The sequence below is a fragment of the Nicotiana attenuata genome, chromosome 11 (assembly GCF_001879085.1).
Source record: "Nicotiana attenuata strain UT chromosome 11, NIATTr2, whole genome shotgun sequence".
NCBI classification, from domain to species: domain Eukaryota; kingdom Viridiplantae; phylum Streptophyta; class Magnoliopsida; order Solanales; family Solanaceae; genus Nicotiana; species Nicotiana attenuata.
In genome coordinates this window covers 40,427,351-40,445,245 of record NC_031999.1, presented here as the reverse complement: position 1 = coordinate 40,445,245, position 17,895 = coordinate 40,427,351, and the positions used below count along the sequence as shown (strand labels likewise).

At 35.9% G+C, this 17,895-nt stretch overlaps 1 protein-coding gene across 6 annotated transcripts; it reads left to right on the top strand.

The window, feature by feature from the left end:
* LOC109234383 (U11/U12 small nuclear ribonucleoprotein 65 kDa protein) lies at window positions 4,171-17,113 on the top strand. Of its 6 annotated transcripts, XM_019400361.1 has the most exons (13): window positions 4,171-4,538; window positions 7,150-7,221; window positions 7,357-7,581; window positions 8,012-8,093; window positions 8,213-8,395; window positions 8,615-8,773; window positions 8,863-9,030; window positions 13,373-13,460; window positions 13,658-13,731; window positions 14,987-15,052; window positions 15,230-15,310; window positions 15,428-16,029; window positions 16,308-16,398. In XM_019400361.1, the coding sequence occupies exons 1-11, from the start codon at window positions 4,372-4,374 to the stop codon at window positions 15,281-15,283; spliced, it is 1,338 nt and encodes a 445-aa protein (XP_019255906.1). In that variant the 5' UTR covers window positions 4,171-4,371; the 3' UTR covers window positions 15,284-15,310; window positions 15,428-16,029; window positions 16,308-16,398. The 6 variants fall into 6 exon arrangements, with proteins under 6 accessions (XP_019255906.1, XP_019255905.1, XP_019255902.1 ...); XM_019400360.1 differs by having other exon boundaries at window positions 15,230-16,029; XM_019400357.1 differs by lacking the exons at window positions 15,230-15,310; window positions 15,428-16,029 and adding an exon at window positions 16,721-17,113 and having other exon boundaries at window positions 4,173-4,538; window positions 16,308-16,446.

The following is a 17,895-nucleotide window of genomic DNA, read 5'->3' as shown; positions in this document are numbered from 1 at the left end:
TTAATATTTAGAACTTTAATTTCAGGTAAAATTTTGGTTAACAATTTTTGCTTATTTGAACTAGAAGTCCTACATATTAAAACTTCAAAATCAGCATATTTCATAGTATATATTTCACATCCAGTATTTATGGTTCATAATTAAGTACGAACAATCCAGTGTTTGTTATTAATTAAACTAAGACACAAAAATAGGTATTAACTTATCAATTTTTAATTCAAACAAGGATTGATAGTTAACAAACTATCAATTTAATTGATATTAGATGTCTTTTATCATTAGATAGAACTCTCTCGTTTTGAGAATTTAAATTTTCTCCTAATATTTAGGGTTTTTAAATTAACTAAATTTTATATATTAAATCCTTTCTTATATGTTTGTGCAAATTCCATTTTTGTTTGAATTATGTAATGTAATAATTTACAAAAGATAATTATTACAGAAAAAGAAAACAATCCACAGAGAATTAGTAAAGGTAGTTATTACTTGTTGTAGGTTTGCATTTTTCTTTGTCATAGAATTATAATTAATTAATTCTATTTTAGTAAAAATAAAAAACTAGAGAAAGACCAAGTAAAAACTATAATTAAAGTCGATAAAACAGACGTCTTCGATTTTTCTTACTTTTTAATTCTAGATTTACAACCGGTCATAGATTTAAAACCCATATTGTCTTATTAAAAATAAAAAAAATATAGAAATATCTTTTGTGAAAAGTTACGTTTGATTCCCTTGGAGAGTGAATTTTGGGGATTTGGATTACCAAATGGTGTCGGATTTTGATAAATTTGGTATGATTAGACTCGTGGGTGAATGGGCTTTCGGATTTTGTGACTTTTGTCGGATTTCGAGACATGGCCTCGGGGGCCGGCTTTGAGCGATTTCGGATTTTGGGCTATAATCTCTAATTTTTCTTGTGGAATTGATTCTTTTAGCCCGTATTAATTGTATTGTACTGTTTGTGGTTAGAATCATGACATTTGGAGGCTGACTCGCGAGGCAAAGGCATTTTGGAGTAGCGTCTTGCTCGGATATAGGTAAGTAAAAGTTATAAATCTGGTCCCGAGGGTATGAAACCCCGAATTTTGGTGTCATGTGATTACTTTGGAGGTGATGCACATGCTAGGTGACGGGCGTGTGGGCGTGCACAGAGGGGATTGTGACTTGGTCCATCCCGTGAAATTGTAAAGTTGAATATCTTGCTGTTAGCTATATGCTCTCTATGTATTATAGAAGTTTGACTGTAAATTATGTTCGAAACCATATTTAGGCTATGTGTTGGTGCTGTTGGGTCCCACGGAGGTCGCCTTACATGTTAATTGCCTGTTAAATGCTATTTGTACTCAGTTGTAGTTTTTACCCGCATATCATATCTCAGTCTATGTTATTCTTCTTGATATATCATGTTATTGCTGTTTGGGCTGATTTTCCTGATTTTCGAGAGCCTGAGAGACTAAAGAGATTAATGACCGAGTGAGGCTGATGTCCTGATTGTGAGGATATTTATAGGATCGAGCTGCGCGCCGCAACATGTTTCACTAATTTATGCCATGATTGGCCTGATATAGCGCTTGGGCTGAAGGAGCCCCTCCGGAGTCTGTACATGCCCCAGTGAGCGCAGGTACCTACTGAGTGCCTGTGCCGAGTGCTGAGTGATTGTGAGAAATAAATGATTTTGAGGAATGAGTGATTGTGAGGTTGGAGTGAATGGGAGGACTGAGTGCTGGTTGCCCTGAGAGGCTATATATGATTTCATTGTTAATGCTCGCAGTTGCCCGATATCATTATTTTGAAAAATTTCTGAAAGATGTGCTATCCGTTTTTTACTTGAACTTGAATTAAACAAATTGATTTGACTTAATTTTACCGGATCTGGGAAGCATGTCTATTTTCCTTGCTGAGACTACTGAAAATGCATTATAATTGTGTAGCTCGTCACTATCTTTCAGTTCCTTATTTGTTTCTATTACTTATTGAGTTGGTTGTACTCACGCTACACACTACACTTCATGTGCAGATCCAGAAGTTTCTGGACGCAAAAGGTGTTGATGGTTTCTCGCAGGTGATCATTGGAGATAGCGAGATAGTTGCTTGGCATTCGCAGACCTTGCTTTCTTCTTCTTCTTTATCTCTCCTTTTCGTTGTATTTGGTTTCAGATTGTGATAGTCGTGTTTTTTGCAGACCAATTATGTTTAGAAGCTCATGACTTAGTGACACCCCGATGTTGGGCTATCTTTCCGCACTTGTATTTTGAGTTTAAACCATGTTTTCGAAACTCTGCTTTAATTACGGACCTTTGATTTATCTTCTTTTACAATATTGGAAGTGTTTTGAAAAGGTTGACTTGCCTAGTACCATCAATAGACACCATCACGATATGCTAGAAATTCGGCCGTGACGTAAATGAAGTACAATAAATATGACATTTCAAAAAAAACAATAAGCATTAGAAGTATTTTCATGTAACCTCTAAAGCATTTTAAAATTTTAAATTATTTCTAAAAACCAAATACATTTCGATAAACTGTAACCATTTCGATAAACTATAAATCTTTCGACGAGGAGTTCCAATAGTTATAACTGTAACAATAATCAATGATTGTATGTTGACCATCCCCTGGTCAACCTAGGTGTATCACACGAAGGATATTGATGATAGTAACCATCGCCCGGTCACGAGGCCGCATCACCCATTCCTATAGGATTTTACGATAGTGCTAGCTCGGTAAGGTGTCTCTATGAACACTATATGGCACACATAAGCAATATTAACTATGGTCCTCCCTAGATATTTTTCTTTAACTTATGTGACCCGTAAATCCTATAAATATTCGATAAATCGACAACTTTGAAAATTTAAAACTAAAAGATAACGAGTTTCAACATTTGCTATAACCATTTAATCCATGTTCAAAGAAAAAATATGATTTGAAGTGATATCATTCAATAAAAGTCATAAAATGACAAACAATACAAGTTATCACCATCCAATACTAAAAGATATAATGTTAATAATATGGATAGTAAGGTTGGATCACTCCAACGAATCCAAACCAACATTTAAATTAACATTAGCAATCTTTAAAATTTTTGGAATTCGTCGATAAAATCTTAAGCCTCGTCTTACCTTTCTGAACTACTTCAAAATTTTCCAACAAGTTCAACTCCTACAACAATATCAATTTATAATATTTACAATTAAACTTTATCAACTCAAGTTCAAAAAGTTTATCGTGACTCAATTTTGGGGTCATAATCGGCATCAAGCCATCGAATAACTTTTTTCCAGATTACCCCATGATTTGGGTAGTCCAATATGCCATTACAAATTACAAATCAACTCAATGGAATTATTGAAGTTAGTAATTAACTCAATTCTCAATCCCAAGTTATTGTTCTATCTTTCTTCTTCTTCTTCCTTCAGCTCCTTAATAAAGAACACTATTTTGGGGTTACATAAATACTAAGTTCCAATTCCTTTTTCGTACTCAAATACACCCAATAACATCATTTGAACTTCATGATTAAAGAGGGAGTGGTGGAATTATCTTGTAGTAGAAAAATCTATTCCTCTTTTGTGTCTTGAGTACTTTCTTGACAAATCTATATTTCAGTGGTAAATAAGGCCTTGAATGTGACTTCTCGTGAGTCGTGACTGAGTTATGATTGAATATGAGGTGCTAAACTACAATTCTCATTACCCACTTGTATAGATCGAGTGAATAAAACATTGAAAAGTTCCTAAGTTAAATTATATTGGTCGTGAAAATGGGATATAACTAAATTTAGTTTTAGTAAATGGGATTCCATATATAATTCAGCCGATTTTATATTTCCTTACTAGAATATCTCTCCATAAACTCTTCTTAAAATTGCTAAGTGGCTTATTAATAATTTACCTTGGCTTAACCACATTACAAACTTTATTCTTTATATATAGATATAGATTTATGCGATGGAGCGAAAAATGAATTTCATTGATTTATATGAAAGTATCTCCATTTGTTTTTGGCTAAAGTATCAAAAAAAAAGAAGAATTTCTTTCCAAAAAAAAGAAAGGTAAAATGTACTAATATTGAAGAAGAAAATGTATTTTGGTCCTTTTTATATTATTTCCTGTGAGTCTTGGTTAATTTATAATGTAATCAAAATAGTCTAACTAAAAAAGTGGATCTTCACATGGGCTTTGATTTCGACCCGCCCGCATCACACGCACTGCCCCATTGCCATCCAAATACCTTCGCTGCCTCAATGCATTTTGAAGTTTTTGTGATTTGTCAACCCAAATTTGACAATTTTGTGATTTGTCAACCAAAATTTGACTGTCATTTTTGTTGAGCGTAGAACTTCTGTGAGTACAAGGAACTGTAATGGATGCTTACATGACTGGGATTCCTCTTCATCATTTGCCGAGGGAGGAAGCTAAAGAGTGTACGCTGTTGATTCGGCATCTTCCAGAAGCAGTTCCTCATGAAACCCTTTCAAGATTGCTCTCCAATTACGGCGCATCTTCTATTCGTCCTTGTACTAGTGGCAGGTATTCCAAAGAATGATTCCTTAATTATCAATTTCACTGCGACTTTTTGTTTTGTTTTTTCTAATACGCAGTATAGAAGGTTTGCTTTCTTATGTTCTTAAAACTGTTTATGTGCTCATTTGTTTGGTGTAAGTTGTATTATTTAAAAATCAACGGGAATATGTCTACTGTATTTACGCACCATTGACCGGAGGAAATCGGCTCCTTCTAGAAAAACTAGTAGAATGAGCATAATATGAGTTGGATTCATATTCACACCGAGATGGGTTTTAAGCTTGAGGCTTGCAGTCTTAAGCACCTCAACATTAACCACTAGACTAAGGCCTCTTTTTATCAGTGAAAGCTGCTTTTTCCTAATCGAATTTCCTATTACTCTCCCCAATCCAAAATGATGGCAAGCTGTTCTTTTGCGTGAGGGTATGAATTAGCGGCACTAGGCTCGATAAAGAATTGACTTTCGTTGTTACTTCTAAAGTTAATACAACTAGAAAAAGTATGTTCTCACAGCAACATATTGTTTTGGAAAACTGGCTTCAAGGAACTTCTTCTATACTAATGTTTCCTGACTTGTATTGCCTTTCTGAAAAGTAGATTTTAGGTGATTTAATGAGATTGTGATGCTTCCTGAAGCGATGATGTGTTTCTGATCCCTCTTTTTGGTGCTTGTCAACTTCTTTTTTCTTTATAGCGAATCAACTAGTTGTCATCTTATACTCAAATTGTTTAGATACTCTTGTCTTTAATATTACTTACCAAAGAATAGTTAGCTTACGCACCCAAGGGTGTAGCAAAGTGGTCAATGAAGTGGGTGGAGAACCATGAGGTCTCAGGTTCAAACCCCAGCTGAGACAAAAAATACTAGGTTATTTCTTCCCATCTGTCTAAGCCTTGGTGGCAGAATTACCTGGTAAGTGTTGCCGGTAGGAGGTGGCAGGTATCCCGTGGAATTAGTTGAGGTGCGCGCAAGCTGGGTGGACACTGCGGTTACCAAAAAAAAGAAGAAGAAGAATAGTTAGCTTACCTGATCTCGCAATCCATTACTTTACATGAATTTTCCAATTTTATGTCTTGAGTTTACCAATGCACAAATTATACTCGGGATTGATGTTGCTAGACATTGGGTAGTAATGACCTTTAAACGGATATGTAACAGTGTCAAACTGTATATGGTTAATTCTACATCTTAAAAGCTTAGACTAGCATATTTTGCTTTTCCCTGCTGAAGGATAACCAAACAGTAGATTTTCTTCATCCCTGTACATTGCTGTGGGAGCTGCGAATTATTTTATCATGTATATATCTCTTGAGCGGAATCTATATTTTGGAGTGCTACCTGTTAAATAAATTCTTTGTGTGCACAGGCCCTGCTCTTTTTGATCTTGATACTGCGTCTTTGGTTGAAATTTCCAGTGCCGTAGGGTAAAGGTCCTGCCGTCCCGGTAAAATAAACTTTGTTCCGACTCGCAAGAGCTTGAGTGTCTGATCCAGACATACATTTCTGTATATATCAATGTGCTTGTGATTAGTCCTTAAAAAGACTTTTTAGGAACTTGCCTCATTGCAAGGCGTTCGCCAAACAAACCTGAGGCATATATGGAAGGCTCTTGTCTCATAAAGCTCAGGATTATCCCCAGCAGTTTTTGTGCAAGTCATGGGGAAAATTCCTTGATTAGCATTAATTAAAAAAAGGACAGCCCGGTGCACTAAGCTCCCGCTATGCGTGGGGTCCGGGGAAGGTCCGGACCACAAGGGTCTATCGTACGCAGCCTTACCCTGCATTACTGCAAGAGGCTGCTTTCAGGGCTCGAACGCGTGACCTCCTGGTCACATGACAGCAACTTTACCAGTTACGCCAGCAACTTGATTAGCATTAATTGACGCTCAAAATTTTTTAGGTAACACCTCACTCTTCAAAAATCCTCTTTAGCCATCTTAGATATGAAGTTAATGCTACTGTATAGGGGGTTCCTGACTTTGAGGGTGTTTTGATTGACTTTTAAAAATCAACTTATAAGCTAAAAGCCATAAGTTGGTAATACCCAACTTTTGGCTTTTGGCTTATTTTTGTACTTTTCATGTCTAAAAGTAAGTGCTTTTAAGCACTTTTAATCATTGCCAAACACCACAAAAGCTAGAGAAGTGCTTAAAAGCCAATTAGCACTTAAAATAAGCCAATCCAACAACAACATACCCAGTATTATCTCACACCGTGGGGTCTGGGGAGAGTAGTGTGTACGCAGACCTTACCCCTACCTTGTGAGGATAGAGAGGCTGTTTCCAATAGACCCTCGGCTCAGGAAAGCATAAGCACCATATTAATGAAAATATAGACAAGAAGGGACAACACCAAAAAGCCATATAAAAGCAGAATAAAAACAACAAGATATTAAGGTGATCAACAATGAAAGAAAATATCGGAAAATAAGCCAATCCAAACACCCTATTTATAATGTTTAAGCTCTAACTTTGTGCTTGACTGCTTATTAGTAGTTCTTATTTACCTGTTAAAAAAATGAAATGAGTGCTACTCGAGTCTTGAGCTCTAGTATCACATATTTTATGATTTCAACCTAAATAGGTTTGAATCTGGATCTTATGTTTTCCTGGACAGAGTGAGGAATTGCGTGTTTGTGGATTTCAAGGATGAAAGTCTGGCACATCAAGCGCAACAGCATTTGAATGGGTATTTTTCTTTAGAATCTTCTGAGTATCCTGTTTGTGATCATCTTAGATAAAATATATTCAAATGAGCTCCTCTTTATTTTTATTTATCTTTGGAGATTAAGCAAGACTGATTGCCAAGTTTTGTGGTTGTTAGAGTACGGTTTATTGGTAAAACATTAGCAGTTGAACGAGCTAATAAAAGCATAGAGAGAGATAAATATCGACAAAGTGAACCTCGGATTGTAGAAGACTCTGTCTCTTTGATCAACGATGCTACTGCTAAAGAATTTGGTGGAGGATCTAGAAGAGGTCCTTATCCTGGCAGCGAACCCATTGCTGAAAGACTTGGGGTGGATTATCCATTTCCTCCTCACCTCGAGTATGTTTTCAGCTACTTCATGATTTTTTTAACCATCTTTTTAAATTTCTATCCAGATTTGGTGGATAAGTGGCTAGAAGTAGCTCCTCATTCTCTTTGTCCTGAACATCCCCTGACCTAAACATTACAACATTTCTCATGATTTTCCTTTACATCACAGCTGATTTGCATCATCCCTGTATGCCAGATATTTCTCATGTCTGTAGGCATGTCAGCTTTGTTTGACTTGTAAATTATAGACTCTATTCTTGGTCTGTTTGGTATATGCATAGAAAACTAGAGAAGAAGAAGCTAAAGTATTAAGAGGATTTAGACAGTCATTCTGCTTGATCTAGCACTTGTAGTTCTTTATATAGTTTTATATGTACTCATAAACAGTACCAGCTTCTGCTTATTCTTCATAATGCTGACTATCCTGCTTGTGATTCAGATATGTTTACCCCCCACCCGATGGGCATATACTTACAAATATTGTAAATGCTCTCATTGCTGTTCCTCGGTTCTACACACAGGTTATCTATACTATTTCCATTCTGCTTCTCAAATTCATATTTCTCGTTCCCTTGCTATTCGTCTGTGTTGTCTTTGTCTATCTAACATCTTTTTATACCTATACTGTGGCATGGTATAGGTCTTACACTTGATGAACAAGATGAATATTCCAGCTCCATTTCGGATGGCTCTGCCGACTCCACCTCTACCAACATCCCTATCTGTTCCACCTCCACCCCCTCCTCCACCTCCTCCAACAGTTTCTGAGAGTAGAATGGAAAATTTATCAAGTAGTGAATCAGAAATGGAGTCTTCAGATGAGGTAATATTTCCTATGCCGTTTGGCATCCGTTTACTCTTGAATTGAGTTTGATAAATGCAGTTAACTGGGACTTTAAATATAATGTATAAAACCTCAACAATACTGGGGAGCTGACTTAAATTTTAATGATCTATGCAGTGTATCTCAGGATTAAAGTTTCTATCTTTATGTTCCCTGTGTTTTCATTTTTCACCCAAAACTATTTCCTTTTGCTATTAGAGTAATGTTGGCGGGCCTAAACAAAAGCGTGCCAGGCGTGAAGCTATCTTAGGCCCTGCACTTGACAAGGATGTTGCTCATGAAGCTGTTGGATTGAGAGCTGCTGCCTTGGTTCCTAAAGAGATGCCAGTAGTTAAGAAAAAGAACCCAATAATTCAGGTGATAGCCTTGCATCTTCAAAAGCCCCCCCCCCCCCTTTGTCTTCATTGAAGTTTGTGATACTATGTTGTTGATCGCTGTGCTTGCAGATTAAAGTAGCACCTAAGCAGGTACAGAATGAAGAGAAGGGTGACATGAGGGAAATATCATTGCCAGTGGAAGATAAAGAGAATGATAATAAACCTTTTGCGACCCTTGAAGAATTAAAAAGTGGAAGATTGCCCCCAGAAGAGATTCTGTCGCTTCCTATGTTTAAGGTACTGGAAGTTTGGGCACTTTACTTTTGCCCATGAACCGCTTGTGCGCAGATTGGATTTGCTGTTAGTCTTTTAAGTTTTAGCTGTGGTCTTGTTACTAGGTTGTTCATGTTTCTTATGATATTCATTAGTCAATTTATTAAGAGCTAAAGGAAGTGGATCTAGGGCAAGGTCTTGTAATGGAATGACTTAGGCCTCATTTTTTAAAAAAAAAAGATTAAGACGTCTAAATGCACATTTGAATATCAAGATGTGTATTAAGACTAAGATGTATGAATCTGTAAGATGTGTATTAAGATCTGAATACTGAATAATTAAGACTGTTTTTTCAACATCTGAATTAATAAAATTTATCTTTATTTAAGAATTGATGAATTTAAAATTTAAATAAAAAACTAATTTACTTAATATTTTATCACAACAAAATATTTTTTTAAATAAATATATGGTAGTTGATAGCGGTGATGGCTAACGGTGGTATTTGTGGATTACTAGAGCTGCTGGTTGGTAGTGGTTTTGGTTGATAGTGGTGGTTCGAGGTAGTAGCTAGTAGTGATTGGTAGTGGAGATTATGGTTGATAATGGTGGATGGTGGTAGTTGATAATGGTGGATGGTGGTGGTGGTGGTGGTGGTGGTGGTTGAGGAAAGTGGTGGTAGTTCATAATGGTGGGTACTAGTTGTTATGGTTAATAATGGTGGTGGTAGTTGAGGTGGGTCGGTCATAGGTGGATGGTTGTGGTTGAGGATGATGGTGGTAGTGGCGGTGGTAGTTAATAATTGTGGGGTTGGTGAGACGTGGTGGTAGTCAATAATGGTGAGGTGGCGAGTGGTGGTAGTCAATAATGATGGCGGTGGCGATTATACTTGAGGATGGTGGTGGTCAGTGGTGGTGATTGAGTATGGAGGTGGTAGGTGGTGCATGGTGATAGTTGATAATGGTGGGCAGTGGCGTTAATTAATTGTAAATGTGGATAGTAACATCTTAATGAAATTAAGTCTCTGTTATAGATCTTAATCGTTCATACCTATTCAGACCCATTAAGTGGTTGTGAAATTAAAAAAACAAACACACTTAATGATCAAGATCTGAATGAGACTTAAAAAACAAACACATGTGTGAGATCTGAATGATTAAGATTCAGACCTCCATTTAGTGCAAAGAAATGAGGCCTTAGTTCCTTTAGGGATAGGACGATCCTTGGAACCTTATCCATAGAAGATAGTAAATGGCTGCAAAGGGCAGTCACCTTGGAGGAACTTGATGCTGTGATCAAGATGTTCGATGGTGACAAAGCACCTGGGCCTGATGATTTCAATATGGCCTTCTTCCATAACTGTTGATACGTCTTGAGAGAGGATATCTTTAAGACTTTGGAGCAATTTTACAATGAAGACTTTCTGGAGGAAAGTACCACTGCAACTTTTTCTGGAATATCTGGCAGGAGAGAAATAACAAGGAATAACATATGTTTTAATTATAGTAGAGAAAACATAGTTAATGTTAAATCTAGATGTTTGAAGAGTCTATACTTATGGTATAGGAAAAACATTGTATCGGATATGAACTCTATGTTAGATCTTTTGCATTCCTTCAACATATACAACAAAACTTCCTAGATTTTACTTTTTCTGGTAATTCATAGTACCCTTTAATGAAATCTATTACTCCTTCCATTTCAATTTATGGGAACATATTTCCTCTTTAGTCCGTTTAAAAAACGAATGACTCCTTTTTAATTTTGGAAACAATTTAGTTTGAACTTTCTATTTTATCTTAATGAGAACCTTTTATAGCAATGTTATGGCACGTCTAAGACCATAAAATTTCAAAAGTCTTCTAACCACTCAAATGTTATGGTATGTTTAAGATCACAAATTCCAAAAGTCTTCCTCCTTTTCTTAAATTTCGCGTCCACTCCAATACGTTCTCATAAATTGAAACATTTTTTCATCAAAAATCTAATTGCCCCTATGCCTGGGCGAAGCCATATGTATGAAAGGACCACCCTTCGTCGGAAAATAGCACTGAGTATATAGGTAAAATATTTGGTTTTATAGGTATATAACATCTATTGAACACTCTTTGTCGGAGAATTTTTTCACTTCTTTCAAGTTTGAACACCCTTGAAAAAATTTCCGGCTTCACCACTGCCCCCAGGATTTTGCCTTGTGGTAAGAGCGCATAATATGATGTGTGAATTAAGCGCATGTCACGGGTTTAAACCTGCCACAAACAATAGCTTGGTAATTAAGTTGAGCATAACAGCCGAGCCCATTATCAACGACTTTCGAACCATGCGCTAGTGGCCTTCAGGGATTTCTCAGTTAAGAAAAGAATCTATCCAATCCTACCCCATGAAGGATTTCTTTTTCGCCATGAAGGATTAATAAACCAACAACTAGGAAATGAATTCTTCTGGTTGTTTATTTCAGTAAATTCAAGTCACCAAAACATAATTGGCACCTAAGGGAAATTAAATGAGGTTTATCAATTCAGGCTCTTCTAAATGATTTTGTGAGTTATGTGGACTGTGAATCTTTTTATTTTTTTTATTTGATAAGGTCTAGTATGTGAACTGTGAATCATATAACACCTTGCAGCAAAAGTTTTCAGAAACCAACAACTATGATAAAATAATCCGACATCAGACAGTAACTCCCTTTTTGTTTGTATTCAAGAATCAACCATTCTTCTTAAATTATGCTTTCATTACATATAGTTTCTTCAGCTGTTCTTCTTGGACTGCATCATTAGAGGGGCAACAGGCCTAGGGGACGGCACACTAAGATAATACCAGCATATCATATCTCATTAATATTTCTAATACATTATACTCCCTTTGTTCCATTTAGGTAGCGCACTTTCCTTTTTAAAGAATGACGCCTTTTTATATTTAGAAACAATTTAACTTCCCATTTTATACTTTTTGAGATGATCTACCGCCACACATATATCTATAGCTTGCTTCTGACCACAAGGTTCAAAAGTCTTTCTTAACGTCCTTACCCAGTCAAACTATGTCACATAATATGGGACATAAGGAGTAGTTATTTTTTAATTTTCTTAAGCATGCCTCTAGGGGTATCATTACCCGCCTAGTCTTGTTGATGATGATTGACTTGATGAATGTTGGTCTATATCAGACAAATGAATAGATTAATTTAAGATAGAAGTGTGGAATTTGCATGAAAATAGGGTACGAACTACCACTTTTGAAAATTAGGTATAACAGAAATAAAATACTAAAAATCATGGAAAAAGAGTCCTATCTGTTTAACTTCTAAATACTAACTAGGTCACTAGGGAAATATGTATATTAGGGATCCGAGCATTTTGAGCAAACACCTGCTTTCCTATTTGAATTCCTTTTAAGATTCTTAAGTGTAGAGGCTCTTGGCTAATTACTTTGAATTGCTTGAAGTTATGTATGTGGAAACCAAAAATGATGTCCAGAAAGTTTATCTTTTTTTTTTTAATAAAGTAAGAGATATTATAAATGGCATCAAGAAGATGCAGAAATATAGATACAAAAGATTTGCTAGCTCCAGTACAATGAGTCCTATACTAGGGTTGAAGAGCTAACAAAGTCCAAAAAGTTGTCAGGGAGTTCACAGGTGTTAGGGTACTCCAACGGTACAAAAGTAAAAGACATTTAGCCTTAAGGAAGTGGTTTGGTGTTGCTATTCCATCAAAACATCTCCTATTCTTCTCATTCCAAATACACCAAAAAATACAGAAAGGAATTAGTTTCCAGATTTTCTTGATGGTTCTACCAACTTTCCAGCTGTTCCAGATCAAAAAGGCTTCCTTTAAACTCCCAGGCATTATCCAGTCCATTCCAAAAGAGACAAAAACATGTTCCATAGATCTGCTGACACTGGGCAGTGAAGTAAAAGATGCCTGGTTGTTTCTACATTTACTTCTATAGATGGCTAATCATCTCCATGAAACGTTCTTGATTTTGGGGAAATGGCAGGAAAAGGAATAGAACTAAACTGGTTGCTGAAAATTTGTTTATGAGCTTATGAGATTGTTCATCCTAAATACAGCAGACTTTTTCTAATAGTTTTTAGCTGCTTAGCCTCCTTTGTGAGAAGAAGTCACTTTTTTGTTGATAAGTAGGGTTTCTGTTTAGTTTACTTAAGCTGACAAGTAGTTGCTATTAGGAATTCATTAAGATTGTATCTTTCCAGTCTATAAATTGTGCTATACTAATTCATTTTTTGTTATCAGTAAATCAAAATTTTTTTTTATGAGCAAAGCCAAGCATTAAGTTGGTTCTTGGACATCCCCAGCAAAGGGCTGATGGATATTTAACTCATGGGCTTTCCTTTATGCAGAATTATTGTGCTGGTAATCCTTCTCCTATCTTGTACTTGAAGAACATAGCAAAAGAAGTGATTGTTGATGATTTTTACTTCATATTTGGTAAGCATTTATGTACATATCCATTAACAAGCTAAAACACGTTTTTCCGACTTTTTCCTTAGATTTCCTTGTAGTTCAATACCTCGACAACTTTTTTTTCCCCTTCAAAAAAATGGATAACAAGAAGTTACTTCAATGGATATGTTACTTACTAGAAACTCATGTTTTGGCACTAGAACCATTATATTTCTTCTCAGCTATAATGTTTGCAGGATCTTTATTTGGAAGCATCGATGAAGCTAAATCCAGACTGGCAGTGAAGTTAATGCAGGTGAGGTTCATCTGTATTTCTCTACCTTTAATAATACGTGAAAACTTGAAGCTTTATATATCCACTATTTGATATAACTCAAGTGCTTTTGGGAGTTTATGCTGGAAAAATATAAGGAACACTATCTAAATTACCTTATCTGATCATCCAATGTGAGGTCTTGGCTCCACTTTTGTGACACATGGCTCCTCTGTAGGTTTGGTTGATATGTGATATGTCATACATGGGCCCATTGAGAATATGTGTGCTTCTTAAAATTGTAAAGTCTTCTGTTACGCAAAGAAAACTGTCAATCTGGCAAGCTGGTTACAGTGCCAGTCAACTACTTAATGCCACCCATTAGGCTCTATTGGCATTGGCTGACAATAAATTGGGACTCTAAGCACTCAGGAGTTGAGTTAGAATGATAATAGTTTGGTGAAAGAGAGTGATAAACCCAGTTAAAGGAAGGTTGAAAGAAAGTTTATAATGTTCTTCTATCTATACAAAGGGGAGAATGACCTCTCTTCGTGTGAAGCATCTGGAAAAATTTCCATTCGTAGATGAAGCTTCAATAGCTGCTAGGTCTAGAGGGAAGTAATGAGCAGTACGTTCAAGTATAACTTCCATGCCGAGGCTAGCGCGGTCAATGATATCACTGAATATCTTCGTTACAAGGCTTGAAAGGTTGTGTTACTGATATTCTCGTCACATTTCTTCCGTTTGATGTTTCTCCTTTTTCCTTAGTTGATTCTTGATGACAAAATCATGACACTCCTAATGAACCAAACCCCGGTCTCTATATTTCTTTTGGAACAACTGAGGAAGATTTAACTGAATTCGTGACTTAAAAGGCATGATGCACTTTGTACAATTAGCATAAACTCCCTGCTTGGTGAAGGGTATGATGTCAGGGGACTGGTTAAACATTATCTGACTCTGCAAAAGCTCATTATATCTAAGCTAATTTAGGGCCAATTTCATCAACTTGATGAGAAAATCAATTGGTAATCTACTTCTCTATTTAACCATACGTTTCACTTTCTTCATTCCAGTGCCATTTTGTTGGTCTGTTTCTTACCTGATCCAGACCACAAAATTGACGTACTCCTTTCTAGTTCCATATGTTTTGTTGCCAAGAGATAGATTGTCCTGTGGCATAAAAATAGTATTCTCATGTAGAAGGGTGAGATAGTAATCAGTACTCCCTTTCCATTGCTAATTTGCTGTTTATTCATGACTTAAATGCTGACGATTATCTGATTTTTGTTTCCAGGAAGGGAGAATGCGTGGACAAGCTTTTGTTACATTTCCCTCTGTTGAACTTGCTCAAGATGCTTTAGTATGTTACATTTCCCTCTTTTGTTACATTTCCCTCTTTAGTATGCTTTAGTTAGCTCAAGATGTTTTTTGTCTTCATTTCATTTCCTTTGATGGTCTATACGTAGTAAAATTTTCATTTGATGTATTTCTTAAAGTTACTGGTATGAGCCTGATTTTGGAATGACTGCTTATATAGGTTATCCTTCCACTGGAAGAAAAATATATGTTCATGAAATTTGAAAGAACCTGATAAAGTTGGAGCTATTTATCTACAATGGTACAATAGTAATTCCCAATCTAATCTTCTTAATAATAAAATAAAGAAGAATCATGCTTCCATTATTAAAATACTACTCCGAATCAAAGCTATTTCTTCCTCTCTATGATGCTGCAGGCCAGTCATTTCCTTTTCATTGGGGAAAGAAGGGGGGAGGCCAGAAGGAGGTAAAAGGATGGTTTAGAAGATTGAAAAACGAAGAAATTAATATCAAACATTAAAATTTATGATATCCACATTCCTCTTTTAAAGTGGCGTTGGATTTATTTTTTGAACTGCTGGATCGTGGAATCATATATCAAAACATAGCAGAATCTGGGGGAAACAAGAGGAAAAGCAGGTAATTTGGTATTTAGTTTTCATCCTGGGCAGCATGATTGTGAAGTAAACACCGCAAAAGCACTTACAGGCTTTTATGAACCTCTTTCAAAAATAAATCTCTTAATCCGAAAGCACCACATACGAGACAATCTTTTGTCTTTCACTGTTAGCATTTTGCAAGTCTCATTAGATGTATTTTAATAATATGACTTATGCTGACATTTTCAAATTGTTGGCGTCTCTGTTAGCCTATTCAAATTTCACTAAGCTGATAAAATTTGCTGCTCAACTCCAGCAGTTGGTATTAAGGTTTTGTTCTTGGTGTACCTTAATGGTGCAAGTGCCTACCTCAACAGTTCTCAACCTAATTCTAGCAAAATCTTACATTTATTCAGAAGGTGAGGAACCTTCTGAATTTAATCGTGAACTTGTGTCAAATTTCCTATGGTTATTTAATGCGAGATTATTCATGTATATGGTTAGTTTCCTCAAGTTGCCTAAAAATGTGTTATATAGATTAAAGGAAATCATTTCAGTCATATACTTTAATATATATCACATCCGTACTATCTAGAAATTAGCTGATTATGGGTGCTAAACTTAGAGTTATGTGAAGGTGTATACTACACCTGATGATACTTGTAAAAATTTAATACAAAGAAGTGAATGACTGCAGAATCTGGTGAATGGGTATGTCTTTAAAGGCAAACCTATCGTCATTCAGTTCGGTCGTGATCCTGCTAAAGCAAAAACAAGCTAGAGAGAATAGTTGCAACAAGGGTAATTTAAGCCCTCAGCTCAACATTCTAAGTCAGGTATATAAGCACACGATGAATTGCTTAGTTTGCTTTGATTATTGTTTTTTTCCGCGTCTGTCTTAAATAACCTCAATACTGTACCAAAGTAGTTATTCCTTAATCCATAGTATCTATATGTGACTCATCTCTTGGTTGTAATGAATGCCGTACGGTGAGATTATATTTTGGACAGCAACTTCAGTAAAGCTGTTCTGATAGAGTTTCTTGTATCTTGTACTTTTGGCTGTGTTGCTGCAAACATCATTTTGGTTACTAGATAGCTTGTGCTCAGGTAACATTAAAGGAGTCAGTCAAGCTAATGAAGATGCTGCTGAGGGAAGCAAGGAAAGTAGGAATTCCTTCCAGGACCGGAGAAGGTCAAAATATGGGCAGGCTGTCAGGTTTTACCTACACAGCGGTTTCACAAGATTTGTATCTGGAGCCAAAAACACACAGAAATTATTGTGATCGCTACATTGAAGCACAATTGATATGCTGGAGCTCAATGTTTGGTTGTTAATTCTTTGTTGTTTATAGTTTATGAGAACAGTGTTGTTCTGGTGAGTCGATGAAACAGGTGCGAGGAGACTCTGCTTATTTCATTAGTGGTGGATTTGGAGAGAATTCTTGTATTGATGACAATAGGTATTTGATGCAAATGATATTGATTGCAAATTTTGACTCTCGGAATCTGCAGTAGCATGTTAACTACGAGCTCTCATATCACTATGCAGAATCATGTGTGCAATGTAAAATAGCTGGAGCTTCGGTTTCTACTAGTTTATGAGAACAGTATTGTAAAATAGCTGACATGAATTATTTAATCTCAAACTACTCCTGCTTACACTAGAGTAAGTAACAAAAAAAATATCCTAGCAAGTACTTGGTCGTCAAACACTTCAAAAAAAAATGGCTACGTTCTTTGAGATGTTGTCTATCTTTTTTCTTTTACTCTTAGGAAAACTAAAAGCAACTCTTTGTGGGAAATAAAGCTTGAGCGTATAGTCTTCATTGTGTCAATGAGGTTAATATACAAAGAGAAGACAACAAAAGAAATTTCAAAAATTCCATATCTAGAAAGGAAAAGGCTCAATCGTCTATTAAAGAAATTCTTTTTAAATTACTTAGAGTACTTTTATTTAAATTTCAATCCAGTTAAGGAAAACTTAGATGTCCCTCTTGGACAATAAGGTATCATGCGCGTCTACTCATGTACTTAGAACTAACTTCTTAATAAAAAATACACCTAGAGCAACGAGTCAGTTACCATTTGGTTCACTATAACTGAGTTAATATGAATGTAACTATAAATATTTAATATTTGGAAAAAGGTCGTAATATAAAAGCAAAGCAGTTTTTACTATAAAAATATGACCCAGTAGGTTATGCACAAAAACAAAGCATCAGATATGGTGCTTCCCCTCATGGATCAAGAATGACCCGAAGCACAGAGCTCAGTTTTCTAAC

Coding starts and splice junctions, on each gene's coding strand:
- LOC109234383 (XM_019400357.1), top strand. CDS start 4,372: ATGGATGCTTACATGACTGGGATTCCTCTTCATCATTTGCCGAGGGAG. Junction 8,094..8,212: donor TTCCTCGGTTCTACACACAG/GTTATCTATACT, acceptor GGCATGGTATAG/GTCTTACACTTGATGAACAA. Junction 13,461..13,657: donor TGATTTTTACTTCATATTTG/GTAAGCATTTAT, acceptor ATTTCTTCTCAG/CTATAATGTTTGCAGGATCT.